Raw genomic sequence first — 23556 nt, 5'->3', positions numbered from 1 at the left:
TTATTAACTAAATCACAAACACAACTAATCTAAACAACATACACACAATTATACATACATCGGTAAAATGGTAAGTGACAGAATAAAACAATGGAAATGAAACAGGGAATGAAACTATGAAAAAGATTCATGTAACTATGAAAATAACTATCAGTTTTCTTCTTTCTAAGCACCTCATTAAGAGGTGTCTTCCGCTTATTATTAAACCGCTGTTGTCATGTAGTTGCAAAGTTACAGAATGTTCAACAGGAAATAAAGTGAATTAATAAAGTGTTACTGAAGTTTTATCACCAGACACCTTAATCTCCTGATTCTCCACTTCCTATCAAGCTTCGGCTTTGGCTGTCAGATCCCTTATACATATTCTCATTGCTCTCGACATACCAGGCTGCAGGGCTTAATTTGAGCCGCCTCCGATGTTGGATCCGGAACCTTTTTTATTGGATCCGGCACCTAAAAAAGGTGCCGGTTCCTATGTCACTATGGAAAATTAATCACCTAAATTAAAAAAACGTAATTACTATTTGTGTAGTGTTCAATGTTGTTATCGATAGAGAGGCGCAGATGGGGTATTATTTCATCCGCAACCGCATTACAAAACTCATCATCCGCACCAAAGTTTTTTGACATTCAATTTTCAAAGCCGCACCCGCCCACCATCCGCTGATTGTTTTGCGGCCTATGGACAATACAATGCTCTGCTGATGCGAGCCGCGAGAAAGCCCTTGTCTGTTCTAGAAAGGATGCAGCAAAGATATTTAATGATAATGTATGAGGCATAGGCCTACGCTGAGTTTCATTCATTTATGATGAGATGCGCTCCAGTTTACAATATAATGCAAGTGAACGCGGCGCGCCGGCGCCTCAATGTCACGGTTATTATCTGCTATATTTGCTTTTTATTTATTAAATACATGCAATTGGTTGATGAAACATTTATTAAAATTAAGATACAATTTATACAAAACGAAATTCACTTTAAAGAAAGGCTTTTTACAAAGCAAAACTTAATGAAGTGGTAAAAATCATGTCTGGCGATTTACAAAACAAAACTTAAGTGGTAAAAATCATGTTTCCCGATATATTGCGCATCTTATGATCCTATTTTTTATTACAATTGTTTCTTTTATCAAACATGTTTGGGGCCAGTCAAGGGGTAATTAAACTGCACGATCAGTTATCGGTAATGATACATTGTTTATTATTGCAAATGTTTATTATTGCAAATGTTTATTATTGCAAATGTTTATTATTGCAAATGTTTATTATTGCAAATGTTTTTCATTTGTTTAATAAATCTCATAATGATGGCATATCAGTTATTTCTATCTCAAATGATTGGGGTCAGTCAGGGGGTTCTTGGCTAAAAATAAAATTATTATTGAAAAAAAAATTGAGAAGCACTAGGCAACCTTCCTTTGCCTCCAACCCGCATTTTGAGTCGCCGGATCCACCTGATCCATGTGCTCTGGGACCTCCCACGTTACAAATTAAGCACTGCCAGGCTGAACTATCATATAAATCAATATTCTCATTCTCCGTAATGCCCGACGGGCATGTCAAAGCCAGCGGTCGTTCTATGGCTCTCTTGGTGGTAGAGGAGAGCACGCTGTGGCTCAATGGTCTTGGTAATAGTGAGAGGCGACGTATTGTGGGGGCTTCGGTAGAGCCTGGTCAAGCTCACTCTTCGGCCCTTCAATGCTATGATTCAGCTGCGCTATGACAATAAAAAGAACGAGCATCATGTTCTCAAACTTTGTCTCCCCAGGAAATCTATGTCGAGCCATACTTCCCCATACACGGCCATCTATCCTCCATCCCACGTGCTGTAATATTCAGGGTGCAGGCAGGGTTAAAACTCGCGGTAGGCCACCAGCTCAACAGGGTAACAAAATAGCTGACCAGACAACAGACAACCACAATTTCACATATTTCAACCGCCAAGGTGGATGCACTCCTCCAGGCTTACCCCTGGTTCTTTGAAGCATCAATTGAAGAGATACACCGTGCTTGCCCCATTTGCTGCACGAGAAGCGAATATGCTTACTGAGAGACATACAGGTATTTTATGCATTCAGGTATTAGGCAGGTCCTGTGATTGGACATGTGCTCCTGTCTCTCAAGCCAGACTTGGTGCAATTAGATGCTTCTGCAGAGATGAAGTATGGATGTCGTTCCCATAGGTGGATCTCTCCACTGGATGTTTCAGAGAAACAGTGTTACAAACAGTAATCTATTGTTATTCCTTGGTTAAACGTTAAATGGAAGCACTGGTTGGCTGCATGAATGTCTTTCTAGACTGAAGGCTGTAGGTTTTACATATTGATTAATCAAACAATGTGTTTAAAACTAGCCACTTTGCATTATTTCACTTAGTCACATTATTTTTCTAATTTTAACCTACCCATTACATAAAATTAAATTTTTTTATCATACTGATCTAGTAACTTTTCGGTCTTTGTTTCTAAAAGAATGTAAATGTGGTTGGTAGTTCAGCTGGAGGATCAGTCAATAAATAGCTTGACGCATTTGTATAAACTTTTAACTAACCAGAATTCAGTACATCAACCACCACTGCAGAATAAGGGTAGCCTGGACCTTCATGTAAACGTGTGAAAACTGTGTGGAATGGACCGAATAGAAGGACAAATAGAGGAGAGAGGGTACTGGGGCAGTAAAGCAGAGTTTCTTCTGGCTGTGGCAGGGAATGTGATTGGACTGGGTAATGTGTGGAGGTTTCCTTATCTCTGCTACAAGTATGGAGGAGGTATGAAACCAGCAGCAACCTAAATACATAATACACTCATGCACTTAGAATTCTTTCAGCGGTATTTAAATAATGTATTATTGTATTGGTGTGTTCTCAGGGGCGTTCCTGATACCCTACCTGGTGTTTGTTGTTACCTGTGGGGTGCCTCTGTTCCTGCTAGAGACTGCAATGGGACAGTACACACGGGAAGGGGGCATTACATGTTGGCATCGCCTCTGTCCACTGGCTGAGGGTGAGAGTTGTAGAAACAAAACATCTCTTTATAAAAGATTGAAACATTTTTTTATGAAATTTTGTTGATCTTTTTGCATCCAAACACTTTTAATGTCATGCAGTTGTATACACGTCGCAGTGGCAAAGCCACTACCAGCATGGTAACACTTTATTTTACAGTGTCCTTGTTACATTTGCTTACTCAAGTAATATCAGTAAATTATGCATACTTACATGCAACTAACCCTAAACCAAGTACTATTCCTAACCCTATGGTTAGTATAATTTATATTACTCAGTACTTAAATGTATAATTACACCATATTTATACATTTAATAGACACATTAGAATAAAGTGTAACCGAAACCATTTATTTCATTAAATTAGCAGATTTCTTTTTTAGTTAAGTGAAGAATATAAACATGTGATTCAGTAGAAAAAGACTTCAAAAGAAACCATCTGGTTTAATAAATAATCAGTAGAAAGAACCAAAACTCAAAGTGCATATAGTGTAAAAGCAACAGATATTACATTTGGGTAAATTTCGGTAAATCATCCTTTAATTCTCTCAATTATCTCTTTTTGAGTCTCCTCTATTCAGTGTTTCTGTTTTTTTTTTTTTTTTTTTTTTTCAGGTATTGGCTATGCAGGACAACTGATTCTTCTGTACAGCTGCATGTATTACATCGTCATTCTGGCCTGGGCACTTTTCTACCTCTTCTTCTCTTTCAGTGCCCAACTGCCTTGGGACAGCTGTGACAACACCTGGAACACAGGTGATCATCTAAAAAAAATGTTAAGTAACATAAAAACTATAAACAATAAGTGTTATCTGCTAAATATCTTCTTTTGTTTTTCAGATGGCTGTGTAAATCTTGCTGCAAAGAATTTGACCATCAACCGGACGTCTCTAATAAATTCAACACCTGCAGCTACTGAGTTCTGGGAGTAAATAAATAATAATTGTGATATTGAGTTTTGCATGAACATTCTGCTTTAGCAAAAGTTATAGTAATTAAGCAAATACATTTTTAACTATTCATTTGTTCATTAAAAACAAAATAAAATGTTTGTGTTTCTCTCTTTACAGACAAAGAGTGTTGGCTCTCTCTGGGGGTATTGAGGAGATTGGTAACATCAACTGGGAGATTCTTCTGTGTCTCATTGCAATGTGGATCATATGTTATTTCTGTATCTGGAAAGGAGTCAAATCTACAGGCAAGGTGCGCAAAAATGTCACTATTTATCGATTACTTTCCATAAAGTCAATATTAGCTCTAGTTATTGTTAAGAAATTAGAATTTTGTCATATTTACTCACATTGGTTTTCTTTTAAGAGTATAGTAGGTGTGCAGGAGGGAACAAATACATTTCAGCTGTGTGGCAGAAGGACAACAAACTTCATTGATTATATCAATTGTTTCCTTTTTGGCATCAAATTTACATGTCCTTTTCTTGTATTGTGGCTCTACTGTAGGTGGTGTATTTCACAGCCACATTTCCTTATGTGATGCTACTGGTGTTGCTGATTCGTGGGTTGACTCTTCCTGGAGCTCTGCAGGGGGTTGTGTTTTACCTGTACCCTGAACCGGCCCGTCTCGCTGACCCACAGGTAATCAACCATTTTCCCTCCACCTCACTTTCACATCACTAATCACAGCATTAAAGGGATATTTCATCCAAAAATGAAAACTAGCCCATGATTTACTTCAGTGGCAGAGCCAGAGGTGTCCCCGGGTGCCACCCCAAAATTGTATTCGCTACTGGCAGTTGCTGATTTATTTTTTATTTCTATGTTCGCCGGCAGCACGCGCAGTTTTCAAACGGACAAAATATTTCGTATTCAGAGGACGAGAGATTATGGTTGCAAGATACCGAAGAAAAAGAAAACATCATATTTGAAGTACGTTTTTAAGGTTTAACGTCAGGGTTGGTTGCTCTGAATACATTATGAGATGCTGTGTGAGTTAATAAGGCTGCAATAGGCTACCAGTTAATCAGACTAGAGAGAGATTGGAAATTTAGCATAACAATCCGTACGCTTACACCTGTGCTAGTAATACACGCATATACCATGCTGTGTGTACGTTACAGTATAGAAATGATTAGCTAATGTGGGGAATAGGCTACAGCTGTTAGTGTTCAGCGAGTTAACATGTGGCAGTTTGAAATCGATTAGTAGTTGAGAATAGGGCTAGCAATGATCAAATTGGTAATTTACTGGTAGTTGATTTTAATGTACAGTTATGAATGTAATTTAAATTACTCTCTCCCTCCCCGGCATTGACAAGTTTATGGCTTTCTGTGTATTCACTGTTATAATATGGGGAACTTACCCATCTCCTGAATGAGTACCTCCAGATCAAAACACAGGCAAAAAAGCAGAAACAAGCGATATCATAATGCGACTATAGGACTGTGAAGTTTTGGGGGTGTTGATGGACTCGATCTACTCATCTGTGTTTTGATAATCATTCTTAATCTGATCTGGATGTAGTCTTTGATAAAATAAAAATAAATTATTTCTCAGCTTTTTGCTCATGTTGCTTTTTACCATTTAAGTGTTGATAAAGGATGCACGAAGCTAGAATAAAACTTTTTGTTTAAAAGTAGAGGGTCTGTTCTTTATTTTGATATATTGCATGTTCAGATATTCATACAACAAAATATTCTGGGGTGCCAGGAAATTGTGGGTATGGAAGGCCATCTTCAAAAACTTACAGGTATGGGCATTGAGGGATCACTCACCCTGCAAAGGAGGATGAGACGAACCCCTGCTAGATAAATTTTTTGGTCAGTCATTCTGTAACTCGGAGCATGGATCTAAATGCAAGAGCAAATCGAGAACCGAAAACAAGGACCGCAGGGAAAAGGGACATGAGCCCATCTACATACATCAAACAGCTGACCAAGAACAAGGGAAACACAAGAGCTATATATACACCAGGGGTAACAAGCTTACTAGACACACCTGGGAACAATCAGGACTTATCAATGGGGACTACAAAAACTACAAAGATGGCACCAGGCACAGGAAACAGGAACAGAACAACCTAAGAGTCCAGACTTGACACAGGGAACAAACCTCACCAGTCTCCCACCTCAATAGCAGAAAAGGGATTTAGGTTGCCCCACTCTCCCCTACTTGCCCAACAAAATACTGGTAATATCTGGTAACTACATGGGTTAGGTTTAGGGGTAGGTGAAGGATTAGTACATAGTTATAATCCAGTTACTGTAATTGCTATAATAAGTACATAGTATTTGCATGTGAAACAGGACTGTCCAATAAAGTGCTACCATATTTTATAATACAACATGAACACAAGTATATTGTACCTAACAATTGTTTTATGGAAATTAATGGAAGTTAAAGACACCTAATTCAACACCAAAACACACACAGTAAACACATATTTTTTTCCTGTAACTATCTAATCTATTTAAATATATTATTATATTGTTATTGAGGTGCTCTGTGTGTGTAGGTTTGGCTGGAGGCCGGAGCTCAGATCTTATTTTCCTACAGTGTGTCTGTTGGCACTCTCACTGTTTTTGGCAGCTACAATAAATATAACAACAACTGCTACAGGTTAGTATTAAGACTTTCAATAAAGTGTCAGTAACAAAGAATGAGCATATGAATGATTTAACAATTTACTATTTGTTATGTTGTACACTATGAGCGAGATATTTTTGAAATGTTATGATGCTCAGTCAGCAAACGGTAGATGATATGTGTTTTTATCTACATTTATCAGGGACTGCTTGTGGCTTTCACTTCTGAACAGCAGCACCAGTTTGGTGGCTGGCTTTGCAGTGTTCTCTGTTTTGGGCTTCATGGCCCAAGAGCAGGGCGTTCCCATAGGAGAGGTGGCAGAATCAGGTAATGCAGAATTTCATGAAAACACAGGAGGGATTATAAGACAATTGAAATGTTGCAAACCAAGACTGTATTAAAGTAATTACTAAGAACATGGAATACTTAAAATAATATTTATCTTTCCATGTCAGGTCCAGGACTAGCGTTCATAGCTTATCCACAGGCAGTAGCCATGATGCCTCTCCCTCAGTTGTGGGCTGTTTGTTTCTTCATCATGATTATTTTGCTGGGAATAGATACACAGGTGAGCTTAAACTAACACACACACATAAGTTGTAATACCTTGAACTAAAAACTGCAAAATAACTACAAATGTTTGTTTGAAGGATTGAAAGAATAGCAATAGAAATGAATTTATCAAACAAAAATAAATTTTAAATATAAATGCAGTGCGCACCAATCTGCATTAGTGTAATTAATTAGTGTATTTGTAATTAAGAATATAATTACATTTAATATTTATATTTATAGTCCCCCTTTAAGGGAACTCACGCTGCGTCGAGATTGACGCTATGGGAGCGCTCTGCGTGATTGCATCGTGAAGCACTTGTGAAATCAGTCCAATGGCGTATAGGCGGGTGAAGTCATGACAGGAAGCTATAAAGTGCACCCAGACCAAACATTGTCAGCTTCTGTGCCTTCAGCAAGCGCTCTGTGTAAAATTGTCTCTGTCTATTTATTGTTGTTTGTCCACAAGCATATTATATATTTAGACAGGAGTATAATGGCTAGCAAACAGCGTTTTTGATTGTGTGTTATACATGCGATTTATTGGCTACTGTTGGCTTTCTTCTCGAGGGGAGAAAGTCAATAAAGATTCTTTGGCTCGGAACTCGCATTTGCCGAGGCCGCGAGTAGATCAGGGGTCTGCAATAAAGATTCTGTGACTCTGTCTCGGATCTCACGTGCCCTGAGGCAGTGCGTAGAGTAGCTCGGATTTCGCGTTTGCCGAGGCAGCGCATAGATTATGGGTCTGCAATAATAATCGTATCTCGTGTTTGCTGAGGCAACACATAGCAGGCACGTGCACAGGTAGGGCTCAACCTGTGCAGAGCACATGCCCTTTTTGCCCTTACACTCCAAAGTGCCCTTTTTTTGGTGGTGTATTTTATTTATATTTTTTTATAAATCAATGCTATTGGTCACCCTTTACGTCTGTCTGTCTGTCTGTCTGTCTGTTTTACAAATATTTAGCCAACGAAAGTTCTTAAAAAGAGCTTGTGTAAATCTTGTCCAATCCTCAAACTGTCAGTACACCTAATAACCCCGTCCCCTCTGTCTCTGGGCTGCATTTAATTTTGAGTAATTAAATTAAATATTTGTCTGGCTTTGGAAGTTAGATGTCTGTAGGAAAATACTGTTTTCAGCCTTTCATCCAGACCGAGTTTTTCGTCTGGTTGGTTTTTGGCTGCATTTAATTTGAGAAATTAAAAAATATAGACTCATCTGATCTTTGAGGATGTCTGTATTAATATACTATTCAGCCTTTCATTAGGACTGTGTTTACTTGTCTGGTTGATCTTTGGCTGCATTTAATTCTGAGGAAATAAATGGTGAAATTCTTGGGGGGGAAATGGATAACACCTCATTATACGGTGCCCATCTCCCTTCGGTGCCCTCAGGGGCTGTTCTGCCAACCCCACAAGCTCATGTGATTTGGGGCGCAGCGGTCTCCAGCAAGATCTAGTCTCAGTGTCTGACTCGCAGGAGAAGGGTTTAAGAGGGGTCAGTTCGGTTGTTTCCTGCCGGTCATCCATTTTGACACATTTGATCTATAATTATTCTGCATATGTGCCATATACCACATTAAAGCTGTGATTCTCCCATTTTCAGTGATATATGACACATTTATGGGCAAATTCTTAAAGATTTGTAAAACAAGCCTATTTTTTATGATATGCATGTCCAAAAAGCTAAAAGCATAAAAACATTGAAACGAATGGGGGTACCACAAGAGCTTGATTGTAGCAACAATTACCAAGTCAATTCAGTGGAATGATTTGTATAACTTTATTAGTAAAATGAAATATCAGTGAAATAAGTTAAAATATATAAATTAAATAACATTTCAGTAGAAAATCCCATTCTCTTACTGGGCCACTGTGTAACATTGAGTAAATGTCACAGGGTGACGAAGTCGGAACTAAAAATCAGAGCGGGATTCCCTTGGGGAGCACTTCCGGGGTAACACCAGGCCAGTTCCGGTTCACTGTCATGGCTGACCAGAAAGGTAAACGGGGAAATTAGCGGCAGCTGCATCAAATCGGAGTTGATTTTGGTGGCGATTAGGACAGCATTTCCAGAGGGGACATAAAAGCAGAGAATTGAGAATCTAGAGGAAGGGTGGGGAAGAAGTAAGACGCGAAGGACAAGGCAGAAGAGAGTGAGAATATCAGAGCTGGCTGGGAAGAAGATTGACATTGTGAGCGTGAAGACCATTATCTGGAAAGAAGTTAAGTACATGATTTCTAATTGACACAGAAGCGCTGCGTCTGTGGTCATGGAGGCATTGTGATATACTGGAGGGCTCGTACCCGTTTGCTGTTTCTCTCTCTTGTGTGTTTGAAGTTGGTGATTTGAAGGCACGTTCATTTCCTCGTATTCGTTTCAGTCAGAATAACGTCACACCCCACCGCTGTCCTGAGGAAACAAGGAAAGCCAGTCACTCATGCTGCTCTGAGCTATCCACTTGAAGACCCTCATATTCAGAGTATTCCGAGCTTCACCGCTGTCCTGAAGAAATAGAGAACACCGGCCGCTCACGCTGTTCTGAGTTACTCACCTGAAGATCCCCGTAGTCCAAACATCTTGAACTCACCGCTGTCCCGAACAGAGAAAGTTAGTCGCCCACGCTGTTCTGAGTTACTCACCTGAAGATCCCCGTAGTCCAAACATCTTGAACTCACCGCTGTCCCGAACAGAGAAAGTTAGTCGCCCACGCTGTTCTGAGTTACTCACCTGAAGACCTTTGTATCCTGAGTATTCTGAGCTCCACTGCTGACCTGAAGAAGTAGAGCGAGCCAGCTCCATCCGCTGCTCTGGGTTATTCACCTGAAGATCCTCTTAGTCTGGGTATTCTGAGCTCCACTGTTGTCCTGAGGAAACAAGGAAAGCCAGTCACTCATGCTGCTCTGAGCTATCCACTTAAAGACCCCCCATTCACTCCCATCCTGGAGAAACAGAGAAACCTCAAAGACCGCCACCTCCGAGCTCCCTGGTTGTTCTGAAGACCCCGTGGCTCAGGTATCTTGAGCTCCACCGCTGTCCTGAGGAAACAGAGAAAGCCAGTCACTCACGCCGCTCTGAGTTATCCACTTGAAGACCTTTGTATCCTGAGTATTCTGGGCTATTCTGGGCTCCACTGCTGACCTGAAGAAGCAGAGCGAGCCAGCTCCTAGCGTATACTAACTACCTAACTTAAATAAATAAATAAATGTCCTAATCACTAATTCTCTCGCTCTATCACTCGTACAACTATCAACACAGCTCAGTGACCTGGGGAGAGGTCTCCCTCTTATGACGTCAAGCGATTCGTTTGGGGGGAGGAGCAGTTTTAAGTGAGTACTGAAAATAACGACAGGAGTCCTGTCCACAGTGGGAAGCCCAGAGCAGGCTCTGGTTATTGAACAAGTAGTAAAGACTTTGCTGGGGAAGGGGGCCATTGAACGTGTTCCTTCCCCCGACAGAGAGTCCGAGATTGCAGCCTGTATTTTAGCATTCCTAAGAAGGATGCAATTCTAGATCTGTGTGCAGAGGCGAATCGTGACACAATCAGATCTGATGAATGGTTTGTCATGGTAGATCTTTAGGATGCATACTGCCATTTTCCATCCTTGCTCAACTCAGGAAGTTCCTCGGGTTGCTTTCGGGGCAAAGCGTACCAGTATTGGGTTCTTCCTTTCGGCCTAGTCTTGTCGGTTCAGCATTGAGATGTCGTCCTCCCTAAATGAAAGTATGGGGGTTTCGGCTGAACACAAAGAAAAGTGTGCTTTCACCATTACAGTGGACCACGTTTTCAGGTGTGGTGTGGGATACGACGACAATGCAGGCATATCTATCTCCTGCTCATATCGGTTTGATCCTCACAGCCGTGAACAAGATAAAGACTGTTAGGTCTGATGGCAGCTGCGTCCAATGGGATACCGTTTGGCCTGCTGTAAATGAGACCTTTGCAGTGGTGGCATAATACCAAGGGGTTTCCCTGAGGGGCAACCCTTTTCTGGATGATCAAGGATATGCACATGTGCTTCTTACTTTGGTTATGTGGAAAAAGCCTCAGTGTCTGTGGCTGGGTCATCATCTCTCCTGGCATCTAATTGCCTGGTAATGATGGCTCAGGCTCTACATCCAGGCAGGGCCGTAGCTAGAGGATCCGGGGCCCCCTGAAAAAATATTGATGTGGGCCCCCCACCACCCTCCACCAATATTTCTGCATGCATACTCATATATTGTTGGCGTACTGTACAATATGCATGGAGGCCCACATGTAACTAGGGTTTTCTTACAAAATAACAAAGCAGATAAATAAATGTAAATCAAGATTTTAATGAACATCAGCAAAAGCTAAATAAACAAATATAACATTAAATATAAAAAGAAAATAGGCCTAAATAGATAAAATGACATTTCTTTCAAAAATGAACATTGAAATAACTAATAAAATTATACAAGTATTTAGTATATGTATATCGGTTTGTTTGATCTTTAACCTTTGATGACCTTACATGTCACTTCACTAGGATAAACCAAAATCCCATTGTCTGACCTTTTTGTTGGCAAAGTCACTGATTATGTCCTTATTTATCTTACCCCATTGGCAGATTATTTGACATGTTTTAAGCAAAAACTCACTTAAATTTGATTTATTTCAACAGAAAACAAGACTTAATATTTTATTGCATTTCACTTATCTAGTAAATGCATCTTGATTTAAGAATTTTGAGATATTTGGACTGGAAACAAGATAAAAATACTGAGTAAGAAAGGCATTTTTTTGCAGTTTGAGTATCTTAAAATTCTATAAAATTACAACTAATAAAAATTAACAAAAAGCTTGAAGTGGAGTGAAGTGAGGTGTAAAGTCATCAAAGGTTAGGCCTATAAATCAAAAAAATTTAAATAATAAGAAAACCAATTTTTTAAAAAGGAACGGTAAAATAATGTTTTTATGGGTTGTAACACAGTCTCATCTCAAAACGTCACATACTGACGTGGTTTGACCATACGGCAACATACGACGAAAAGGGTACCCCTATAACGTCAATATGAGACGAATACGTTATGGGGTACCCTTTTCGTCGTATGTTGCCGTATGGTCAAACCACGTCAGTAACAGTCTTAAGAATGTAGTCAAAGTTTAAAAAAAGATTTATCTTATTATGTATTTTAATAGAGATAGCCTAATATGGAACTGGTAAAATAATATTTAAATAAAGCTCATACATTTATTAATTCAAGTGCAGTTGTATTCGTGTTTCTTGATGTAATAAACACATCACCAGCCAGCAGGTCATATTATGCATAATGCAATGCGTCGTGTCTCGTGTCAAGTTATTTACAATAGTGAAAAGGACAGGGATTTTTTAATCGCGTAATCATTCAGTCGGTTGTAGTGCCGCTCGCGCCCGTTAATGAAAAGTGAAAGAAGACGGTAGTTTTCTGATTCTCAGCGAAATAACAATACAATACACTAACCTGCGTTAAAGAAGGTTTTAATTGACTGGGATCCAACAACTCTCCTGGCCTCCCTCTCCTTCTTTTCGTGGCGTTTCTGATAACCAGATTTGTATTTTCTTTTTCCCGACATTTTTCCAGTGAGTCAGTTCCACCAGATTAACGTCTTCAGGCAATGCCGCCTCAACTCTGATTGGTTCTCTTCACGAGCTGGGGCGGGGTATTTATTAATAAATAGATCGGACTAAACCATTTTTAGGGAGGTAAGAGAAGCAGCTATTTGGAAAAAATATTTAACCAAGTTGCATGTTTTTTGTGGTTTTCATTTTAAATCTCAGGCATACAACTAATAAATATTATAATAATTCATGCAATAGTGTCCCTATAGTATAACTGCTGGATTTTGTGGGGCCCCCTGGGCAGCGGGGGCCCCTATAATTGTCACCACCTTTCACCCCACCAGCGACGGCCCTGCATCCAGGGGCACCATATTCATGGAGCAGACATACTGTCGAGGAAGGGGCTGAGGCCCAGGGAATGGAGGCTCCACCCCGACGTGGTGGAGCTCATATAGAGGTGCAGACATGGCTGGGGCTGCATCTGTACTCAGTTTCCCTGATTGTTCTACTCCCAGGAGTTCTGGAGAGCAGAGTTATGGAAGTGTGGGGGACCCACTCATAGACTCAGGTCTCTCAACTGAGGTTGTTGAGGCCACGCTCACTCTAAAACTCTCTGCACAAGGAAACTGTGCTGTCATCACTTGGATCCAGTTAACTGCCCAGTTGGTACAGTGCTGGAATTTCTCCACTCTAAAGGTTTACTTGGTGGACTAGCTGCTTACCACGCATCTTTGGGTGGTGTCTTTGGGGAGAAACCATTGGTGTTTCCTCCATGGTGCGCCGGATCAGGAGGAGTATGGCAGCTTGGTAAGCCTTAAAATAGGGGTATCCCTACAAGAAGTGTGTGATGCAGCAGGCTGGTCCTTTCTGCACACATTCGTCAAGTTTACAACCTAGAATTGGGCTTTACCCCTGGGTCCCAGGTGATACTGTCTTTGTTGTGCTCACCTGATTTCACACAAAACAGGCACTGGTCCCTAGTGCAGCGTTGGTATGAACGTTCCCATAGCGTCAATATCAACGCAGTGCGAGTTCCCTTGAAAAGGAACTCCTCAGTAACGACTGTAACCTCGGTTCCCTATTGCCTTTCAGAAGCTTACAATGTTTGGCCTGGGTGCGCTTTATTGCTTCCTTCCATGATGTCACCCACCTATATGCTATTGAACTGATTTCACAACGCAATCACGCAGAGCGTTCCTATAGCCCCAATCTCGACGCAACGTCTCGTTGCCTCTTCAGGGAACCGAGGTTTTTAATTTATTAAACCACAAATCTATGTTTTTTTTTTGTATTATTAAAAAATTCACTATATAGTCAACCATATAGTTAAATGAATAGTTCACTTAAAAATTTACATTTTATGTTAAAATTATATCATTTACTCACCCTCAAGTTGTTTGAAACCCTAATGAATTTCTTTCTTCTGCTGAACACAAAGGAAGATATTTGTAAGAATGTAACGAAGGTAACCAGACAGTTGATTTACCGCATTGACTTCCATTGTATTTTTTTTTGCCTACTATGAAAGTCAATGGGGCACTCTTTAAGCACTTCATATAACCCCGTATATTTTCAGCCTATATACACCATATCTGTGAAATGCTGTCAATTACCCCAGACAATAATTTTGACTTGCCTCTCTGCATACAAAAATATGTTTACAATAAAGACACAAATGCATCCACAATGTGACCATGAAAGTGAACTCTGACTTTTTTTATTGCATAACTTGGGGTGTAAAATTTTGATGAAGTAAATTAATTTAGGTAATTGCAAATATGTGCACACTATAGATTAAAAATATTGACATGGAAAAACACAAGGTAAATGTTGGAGTTCATGAACTGCAAACATTTTATTTAGAGTCATTTTCAGACAGCATCTGCAAATACATTGGGATCTTTTGGTGTTAGAAAAACAGCTTCCAGTGTGTTACAGGGATAATGCACCCATCAATGAAAATACTGCCATCGTTTCCTCACCCTCATCGTACCAAACCTATATGACTTTCCCTTTGAAGTTTGCTTCAATGGAAGCTGTCATGACATCAGTGATAGACCTGTTCCCTGTGGTGCTGCGCAAAGCAGGACGACGAGAAATTTTACTCCTAGTCTTCTGTCTCACTTGCTTCTTTGGTCAGCTCATCATGGTTACAGAGGTAAGGAGAGTGTGTTTGTGTGTGAGAGAGAATAAAATGAACTAAAGTTACCTTTTTAATCAATAATGGCCTAATGTTAAAGTGATAGATCACCAAAAAATGAAAATTCAGTCATCACTCACCCTCAAGCTGTTCTTAACCTGTATTCATTTCTTTCTTCTGCTGAACAGTTTTTTCCATTCTATGGAAGTCACTGGGGGGCTTTCGCACCGGGTAGTTATAGGAACAAAAACAGTTTTTTTTAAAAGTCAGTTATAACTTCCCCTAGGGCCATTTTTCTGGTTACATTCACACTGCCAACAAGAACTCTGAAGTGACGTAAGCTGGCTGACCGTGATGTAATTTAAGAGTGCCATTCTAGCTGAGAAGTTTCGCTTGGTCCCTTAACATTTTTGTTGGATTTCCTCCATAGCGTAAAGGTTATAGCCACTTCTGTTGGTTTATCGATCACTGTTTTCCATGTTCCATGTTGTTGTTGTTGTTGTTGTTGTTGTTGCCAGAGTGTCCGAGGCACAAGCTATAAAAGCACAGCTCTCTTCTACAAAGGGGGTGGGGAGCATCAGCTTATTGATCATAAGATCCAATCAATTCCCAATGGACAACTTCACGGACACTTCACAGACACATTATGTGGACACCTGAGACTTATATTACATCTTGTAAAAAGGGACATAACAGGTCCCCTTTAGGAATGTAGTGTTTGGTCCTCGTCATTATATGAGTGATTTAAATGAGAACAAGTATTTTATTGTAAATATTGTACTGTTACTTGACACATTTTTAAAAATGTTTAGTTTAAAAGAAACTTAGACTTACTAGAGCTGTCAAATTGAGGGCCTGTGCAATTGTATTTAATTAATCTGTTTTATTTTTTTTACAACCACAATACCTTAATCTGGCCCTACTGTAGCTGTGACGTTTTATTGTGGCCTGCAGGGGGGGATGTATGTATTCCAGTTGTTTGACTACTATGCCTGTAATGGAGCCTGTGTTCTGTTCCTGTCTGTGTTTGAGTCTCTGGCCATGGGTTGGATCTTTGGTGAGTCACACACATACATTTTTACCATAACATAAAAGTCAACAGATACAATGACAATGCTAGAAAGCCAGTAAAGCTAAATCCTCTACACTCCACAGGAGCTGAGAGAATGTTTGACATAATTGAAGACATGACAAAGTCACGCCCCAACTACATATTCATGCTGTGCTGGAAATACCTGACTCCTCTCGTGTCCCTGGTGAGTGTCTGAATTTCATAAATCAGTGTCATAAATCATAAAAAACATGGTTTGTCTTGTCTTAATGGATATGAATTGGTTGTTAACCAATTCTCAACCATAAACACCTCAGTGGAATTCAGTTATTACTATCCTTTTTCTTTTCTATCCTTTTTCACCATTTCTCTTTTTCCTCTGTCCATTCTCAGGTGTCTTTCATCTGTTCTATGGTGGAGTACCAGCCTCTGACTTATAACCGCTGGTATGTGTACCCGGACTGGGCGTACGCACTAGGCTGGTTACTGGCCCTGTCCTCCATTTTGCTGGTGCCTGGATGGGCGCTGGGCCGAATGTGTGCTGGGAAAGGGAGTCTGAAACAGGTGAGGATGAAAAGATATTCATCCCTGATATTTGAAAAGATAAACAAGCCTCTAGGATCTCAGATGAGATCAAAACAGGGATGCAAATGTAAAACTAACTATTTAACCAATGTTAATCTACTGAAACTAACCTAGAGAATTTAATCTGCTTTCAAATTTCAGTACTTCCTAACTGTTGTTTCCCTGTATTTGTGTCTTGACAGCGTTGGTGCCATCTGTGTAGTTCTGATACAGAGCTTCCCCTCACCTCTAAACAACTGGCTGAAATGAAGGAAACTGCTTTCACTGCAGAGATGGAAGACTTAGTCAGGACGGACACAGAGGAACATGAAAATGGACTTTGAAAGAAAAATGATTGTATTTTGTAGTCAGTCTTTCCATTGCTATTTTAGTGAATAAAAACCTGAAGAAACGAGGCCAAAAATGTGTGTTTAACAGCTGTAAAATGTGTGTTTAACAGCTGTTTAACAGGTAACAGCTGTTTTCAACACAGTCAGAGGATTTGTCTGACACCAGTTTGTATTTCTGCTCTCAATTCTTTAATTACCACACACAAACTGGGGGGTACTGGATTTGCAGCCCAGTGTGAACCGGTGGAGATGAGCAAGATTCACAGCAAGCAAAAGGTGGATTGCCCACAAGTGGAACTTGCCAGGTGAACCAGTGCTGCAGTGGCAATAATGCAGTCATTACCGGACCATCGTGGTGAAAAGGAACTGAGCCTGAGGGCCTAACTTTGAATTTACCAATCGATCTATGTTCCGAATCCTCACCTATGGTCATGAACTTTGGAAAGTGACAAAAAGAGCGAGATCACAGCTACAATCAGCGGAAATTTATTTTCTCCACAGAATGTCTGGGGTGCCATCCAGGAGGCACTCGGAGTAAACCCCATAGCATTATTCCCATGGCAGGCGTTTGGTTTAGCTCTCTCGGTATTGCTTGGCATTATGCCTCTGGAGCATGATAAAGTTTATTTTAAATAATTTTCCCAGGTTTGGTATGGATTTCATGCTTTTGAGGGGGATTTTGTCTGGAAAAGAGGAGAAGACACCTGTGTTGCGATTGATCAGCTCAAGCAGGTTGTCTCTGATGACTATCCAGTACAAGGTTCAGGGCATCAAGTTCCCAATTTTTTGGGACAAATATCATATCAAAGCTTTAGTGCTAAAAACAGTGTATGTCTAATGTGTTTAAGCTTTTCTAACAAAAAACAAGACTATAAGACAACAAATGCCTATTTCTTTATCATAAGACACATTACTGACAACTTTTATAAACACATTACATTAGTTTTAATAAACTATACTTACAACTATATTCCAGACACAATTAATTATGTGCACATAAATGGTGCTGATTCATGTTTGGACCTCTACAAAAGCAGTACCATTGCTCAGTGCAGATGATGTACTTTGCGTATAGCGCTCACCCCTGGGAAACAGTTGGCTCAAAGAATGTATTCCCAGCCTAGAGTCTGTAAATTTTACATATACATTTTAAATATTGTTATTGAAACAAATGACTTTGTCACAAAGATTTTACCTGAGGCTCGCTCACATCAGAACTAATAAAGATTCAAATAATATATAATACTGCATCTGGGAAAATGCAAGTAATCTTTAAAAGCACTAATTGTCATGATGTAAAGATGACCTGCATATGACCTGCATAATGAGCTGCATAATGAGCCTTTCATTCAGGTGTCACTGAGCCAGAAGGAAGAAGACTTATTTTGTATGCATGCAAATTGTATAATATCCAAGGTAAACATTTCTAGTAACTATGCATTTAATTCTCATACAGTATTTTCTGAAAGTTTTGGAATATATCCTCTCCCCAAATGTGTCACTAATAAAAAACAATAATAAATAATTTAATGAGAAGGCTTATATTGACCTATTAAGATGTTGCTTACATCTACCTTGTAAAAAAAAATATTTTTCGATTTTATTAAAACTTTTTCACATGTAAATCAACAATAAATACAATTTTAACAATTTTCAAAGTTAAGGATTCATTAGTTTGAATATTGGAACAAACACTATAATAACATATTAGTTGATAATTCAATATACCTACTTTATTTTTGACAAAACATCACATTCTATATATTAAACATATGAGCAGAAATTGGCGAACAAAAGCTTATTTGATGTGACAGTAGTCTTTTTTACAGTAAAAACTTTATAATCTTTCCAAAACTAATCAACGAAATCTTGTCTAAACATTCATATTTCGTCTGTAACATATCATTTGTATGATAGCATATGAATGTTAATTTGCAGTTTAATACGTTGCTTATACAAAGACATTTTATTTAAACATATTTCAGTCGATCTTTACTCATATAGCAATATAGTTTGCTAAAAGCTAAACTATAGTTGTGTTCATGTAAAATAACATGTTTTCTAATGTAAGAGTGTGAATAAATGGCACAGAGACACGGGCTGTACAGCTGTAGTAACCCAGCAAGCAATAGCCGTCATTTCACTGTCTTGGTTAACTATAGACCCAATATAGTCTGGCTATGTGTAACCCATTTCTAGCCAAAATAACATTGAATCTGGTTACATATAATTTTTTCCAAAATAACTTGCGAGATGTATGATATTCCATCATGTAAGTACAGTAAAAGTTACAGTGCAGTGTAAGAAATTAATATTTTTTCCAAGTAATAAAAGGTAGTGCCAAAGAAAAATAAAAGTATTTAGCCTTAACTTAAAAAAAATTTAAATAAATAATGGAGTTTGTTCCATATGGTGCATAAAAACTGAACACTGCTTCTCTATTTAGTTTTGACTCTAGGGAGTCTGGGACAGAAAGCAGACAAGGAGAAGATCAGAAATGTACTTTGTAGGATTAGAGGGTGAACCAAACACAAATGAATCTTCCAGGTGATTCGTTCAAACATAATTCCACACAGAACTCAACACTCCAGACCTCAAATCACCAATCCAGAACCATAAAACCCAGGCTCCAGCCAGTCTACGCTAGCCAACGAAAAAAAAACCAGTAAGAAATGTATGGCCATGCAAGCTTCAAAGAGATGAGCCCAACAACGAAGCACGTTGTCAAGTTAGATAGTTTGGGAAAGACTGATTGGTTCAGAGATGGCACTGCTAAAGATCCAACAAGATAACGGCAGAGGTTGTTTGATCCCAAGACAAAGGATTTAAAACAGACCTCCTTCTTCTTGAGGACCTTTGAATGACCTCCGGGTTGAGATCTCTCAAAAAAACACAGAGACTAAGACTTTAAAAATACATAAAATCATCCCAAAACAATTCTTGATGAACTTATAATCAAACATAATCCAACTACATAATTACATTACATTATTAAATATTGTGTTTACAACCTCTATGTATGTGTCTATTATGCTTAGATCATATATAAGAGATGTAATTGTTATAACTATTAGATGAATGAAAGTGTGTCTTGTTTAGTATGTTCTTAATTCAAAAAATGGCTTGTTTGAAATCTGTGTAAAATGTTTCATATTCTTATAATAGTATAATGATGTCTAAACTGTGGCCTCTGTAGGCTACTCTCTGCTAGAGCTGGAGAGTAACGAGATCACATAACGCAAGATTTACGACGAGAAGTGAAGAAAATGCCACCTCTCAAATAAAGACAGTGCCTAATTTGTCAGAACTCATCCAGGAGGCTGGACAAACATTTGAGTTTAAAACCTTAGGACCCAAACAAAGGCTGCTGTTTTTATTTAGTTTTATTCTTAACAGAGGACAAAAAGACACCAGACAGACAAGTAACCATGTAGACGAGCGGACGAAAGAACCCAAATCAAGATCAGAAGAACATGGGTTAAACAGCTTCAGTCAAGCCATCTAACTAATCGTCAACACTTTTATTTATTTTTCTTCTTTTTCTTTTCTTTTCCGAACGAACCCGGGAAACCCCCTTTTACGCGGACAAACGGAATCCCCAAAGCAACACAAAGACAAGCAAGTAGCCTCCAGACTCTTAAACTGAACTGGTGCATTGATATCAATTTAATAACCCGCCTAAGAAACGATAGAAGGGTTAAATTAAGGATTGATGGTTCGTTCAGGTCATGTATTATAAGTGCATAGGCTATAGAAACTTGGGATTTCATTATCTCATTCTTAAAACTCATTCTTTCCTCACTCTCTTTCTTTCTGCAACTCGTATGAATGTGTGTGTGCGTGTGATTGTGTTAGATATTAGTTTTATGTGTTAGAATAATCAATAAAGTCTTGCTTGTATTTGAAACATAATTGGTCTTGTGTTAATTGGTCTAGTATCTGTAAAACCGCTTTCTTCCATCTTAAAAATATATCTAAATTACGTCATATGCTCTCAATGAATAATGCAGAACAATTAGTTCATGCGTTTATGACCTCAAGGCTAGATTATTGTAATGCTCTACTGGGTGGCTGCCCTGCACGCTTAATAAACAAACTACAGCTAGTTCAAAACGCAGCAGCTCGAGTTCTTACTAGAACCAGGAAGTATGACCATATTAGCCCCGTTCTGTCAACACTGCATTGGCTGCCTATTAAACATCGTATAAATTTTAAAATATTGCTGATCACTTACAAAGCACTAAATGGTTTAGCTCCGCAGTACTTGAGCGAGCTCTTAACTTATTATAGTCCTTCACGTCTACTGCGATCTCAAAATTCCGGCCAGTTAATAATACCTAGAATATCAAAATCGACTGCTGGCGGTAGATCCTTTTCCTACTTAGCACCAAAACTTTGGAACAGTCTTCCTACCATTGTCCGGGAAGCAGACACACTCTGTCAGTTCAAATCTAGACTAAAAACACATCTCTTCGGTCTAGCATACACATAACACATTATAGACTTATATAATTAGGCTGCATAGTTTAGAACAGCCGGGACCGGGAACACTTCCCGTAAATCCTGATGTACTTGGTACATCATAATAAGGATGGCGTCTACGCTAATATTAGTCTCTCTGTCTATCCCGAGGTTTACCGCTGTCCACCGGAACCAGGCCGTATCCAGATCTGATGAAGGACCAGCGCCAGGACACGACGACGACGCCGCTGACCTGAAGTGTCAACCAGTCTCTCCTCCTTTCCACTCCGACTTCAACCAACCGGAACTGGACAAATACTCTGATTCATTCTGAACTTCATACACTGTTCACTCATTGGCCAGAGGAGAACTGGCCCCCGACTGAGCCTGGGTTCTCCCAAGGTTTTTTTCTCCATTCTGTCACCTGATGGAGTTTTGGTTCCTTGCCGCTGTTGCCTTACCTTCTGGCTTGCTTAGTTGGGGACATTTAATATTCAACAATATTATAGATCTGCCTTAAAGGTGGATGATGATGAAATTGTTTTTTTTTGTATTATTTTCATGTTATCACTGTGAAGCTGCTTTGATACAATCTGTATTGTAAAAAGCGCTATATAAATAAAGATGACTTGACTTGACTTATGCTTACGAATTTAATGCCTTAAACTGGTGATCTAAGTTACCTTGCTAATTTATAGTGTTTTCACTATAGTTTGGATGTTTAAATGAACGCTGGACGAGTCATTTGCTCGGCCATAAATGATTCATTTAAAGATTCCCTATAAATTAATTAATAATTCCTTTTGAGCTAAATTGACCTGTCTGACCCCTTACATACGTATTGTAGCCTACATATTACGTTCCTTACATGTACTTTGGCCCTAAACCATTCAGTGCTTTATTAACCAACATGAGTATTTTGAAATCAATTATTTGACAGACAAGTAGCCAGCGTCAAGACCTCAGAACTGGAGGGATGTGATCCACTTTCTTGGTTTTAAAGACAGTTTCTTGCAAATTATCCAGCATACAGTCAACTAAGCACAACAATAAATACAGAACATAACATTTAAATTTACAGGCAGCACATTCAAATTGTCTATCTCGTTGTTCTAATGCAACATGATAGCTAAGTATATTTATATGTACATTAGACATTTATGGGTTAGTGCTAAATGCCTTAAAATTTAGGGGGAAAAAAACTAAAATGCAATAAAAAATAAAAGTTGTTTTTACCATCATTATAAAATTAGCTCTTTTTTAATTTGCTTTAAGCTTGGCAGATGGCCATGGGGAGAAGCGCCGGGACGTCTAATCCGCTGCTGAGGTTCGCTTACAGAGAGAAGTCTTCTTCTTGTCTTATCCATGAAAGTTTTGTAAAAAATGATCAAAAATGGCAGCGCTATCTGGCAACTTTAAAAAAAAAAATGCTGGTGGGGAAAGAGTTAAAATGTGAATTAAATATTTCACAGCATGGCCACAGCACAAATAATTGTAAACATTTTCCTTTTGATACTCCAAATGTGGTTGTGATCAGGTACCCCCCTCTGTACCACTGATGCATCAATCATTTATTGCATTAATCATTATAAGCCAATCAGCATTTGAGTTATGCATGAATCAATGTTGGTGCATGCCACCTGGATGTATGTCACTTTTTTGAGTAACAGATGTTGCCATGTGATCAGATGTTGTCTTCCTGGGTGTCTATACTGGAAAAGTTTAGACAGATTTACACACCTAAAAACGATATAAATGAAAGCCTTCACAGTTTCAGAAAAAACGTAACATGCATTTAGCACTCACTCAGTACATATGATTACTTAAAACCCTTTTGATATTATGTGGCTATTTTTATTTATTTTTCATGAGACTCGTGTAAACATTTGTGAGTTATTTTTTTTTAGTTAATAAGTTAATATTTCCCTGGGTTAACTTTCCAAGACACTGCTTTCTGTACATCATTTAAATTAAAACTTCAGCTATTCCCATGTTTGCCCCCACAAAAAGCACAACAGTAGTCTTAGCTGCTGACATACAAAGTTTTATAAAAAAATTGTCAGTCACTCCATCCTTCAAAACATTTTTTTTCAGACTCTAAATAAGGTCACTGTTGTCATTATCCACTGGTATAACCAGTGGTGGAAATGGCTGAAAATGGCTGAAAATGGAGCCTAGATAAGGGAGGACTTTTAGTGGATGTGTGCATCTGTTGCAGATATTTCTAGATTCCTGTGTGCATTTTGTGGATCTGTTGCATGCATGTGTGGACAGTTATGATATTGTTTTGAAATTAAATGAAAGCTGAAAATGGAAGCTGACATTGCTCAG

General features: G+C 38.9%; 2 protein-coding genes across 4 annotated transcripts in view; one reads left to right on the top strand and one right to left on the bottom strand.

Moving 5' to 3' along the window:
- Positions 1–23556, bottom strand: part of LOC307003355 (CLOCK-interacting pacemaker) — a 350350-nt gene that overhangs the window by 291021 nt on the left and 35773 nt on the right. The gene's annotated exons all lie outside the window — the stretch shown is intronic.
- On the top strand, positions 2629–16758 carry LOC307003127 (sodium- and chloride-dependent GABA transporter 2-like; the record flags this gene model as incomplete). The annotated part of the gene is made up of 14 exons (XM_079621236.1): positions 2629–2767; positions 2868–3002; positions 3620–3760; positions 3845–3932; positions 4075–4207; positions 4462–4596; positions 6473–6576; positions 6746–6870; positions 6999–7111; positions 14680–14817; positions 15754–15856; positions 15955–16055; positions 16244–16414; positions 16618–16758. The coding sequence occupies 14 exons, from the start codon at positions 2629–2631 to the stop codon at positions 16756–16758; spliced, it is 1767 nt and encodes a 588-aa protein (XP_079477362.1).

Source organism: Phoxinus phoxinus (assembly GCF_949152265.1).
Source record: "Phoxinus phoxinus genome assembly, chromosome: 8".
In the NCBI taxonomy this organism is placed as follows: domain Eukaryota; kingdom Metazoa; phylum Chordata; class Actinopteri; order Cypriniformes; family Leuciscidae; genus Phoxinus; species Phoxinus phoxinus.
The sequence above is the reverse complement of the archived record's forward strand: the minus strand, read 5'-3'. Positions and strand labels throughout refer to the sequence as shown.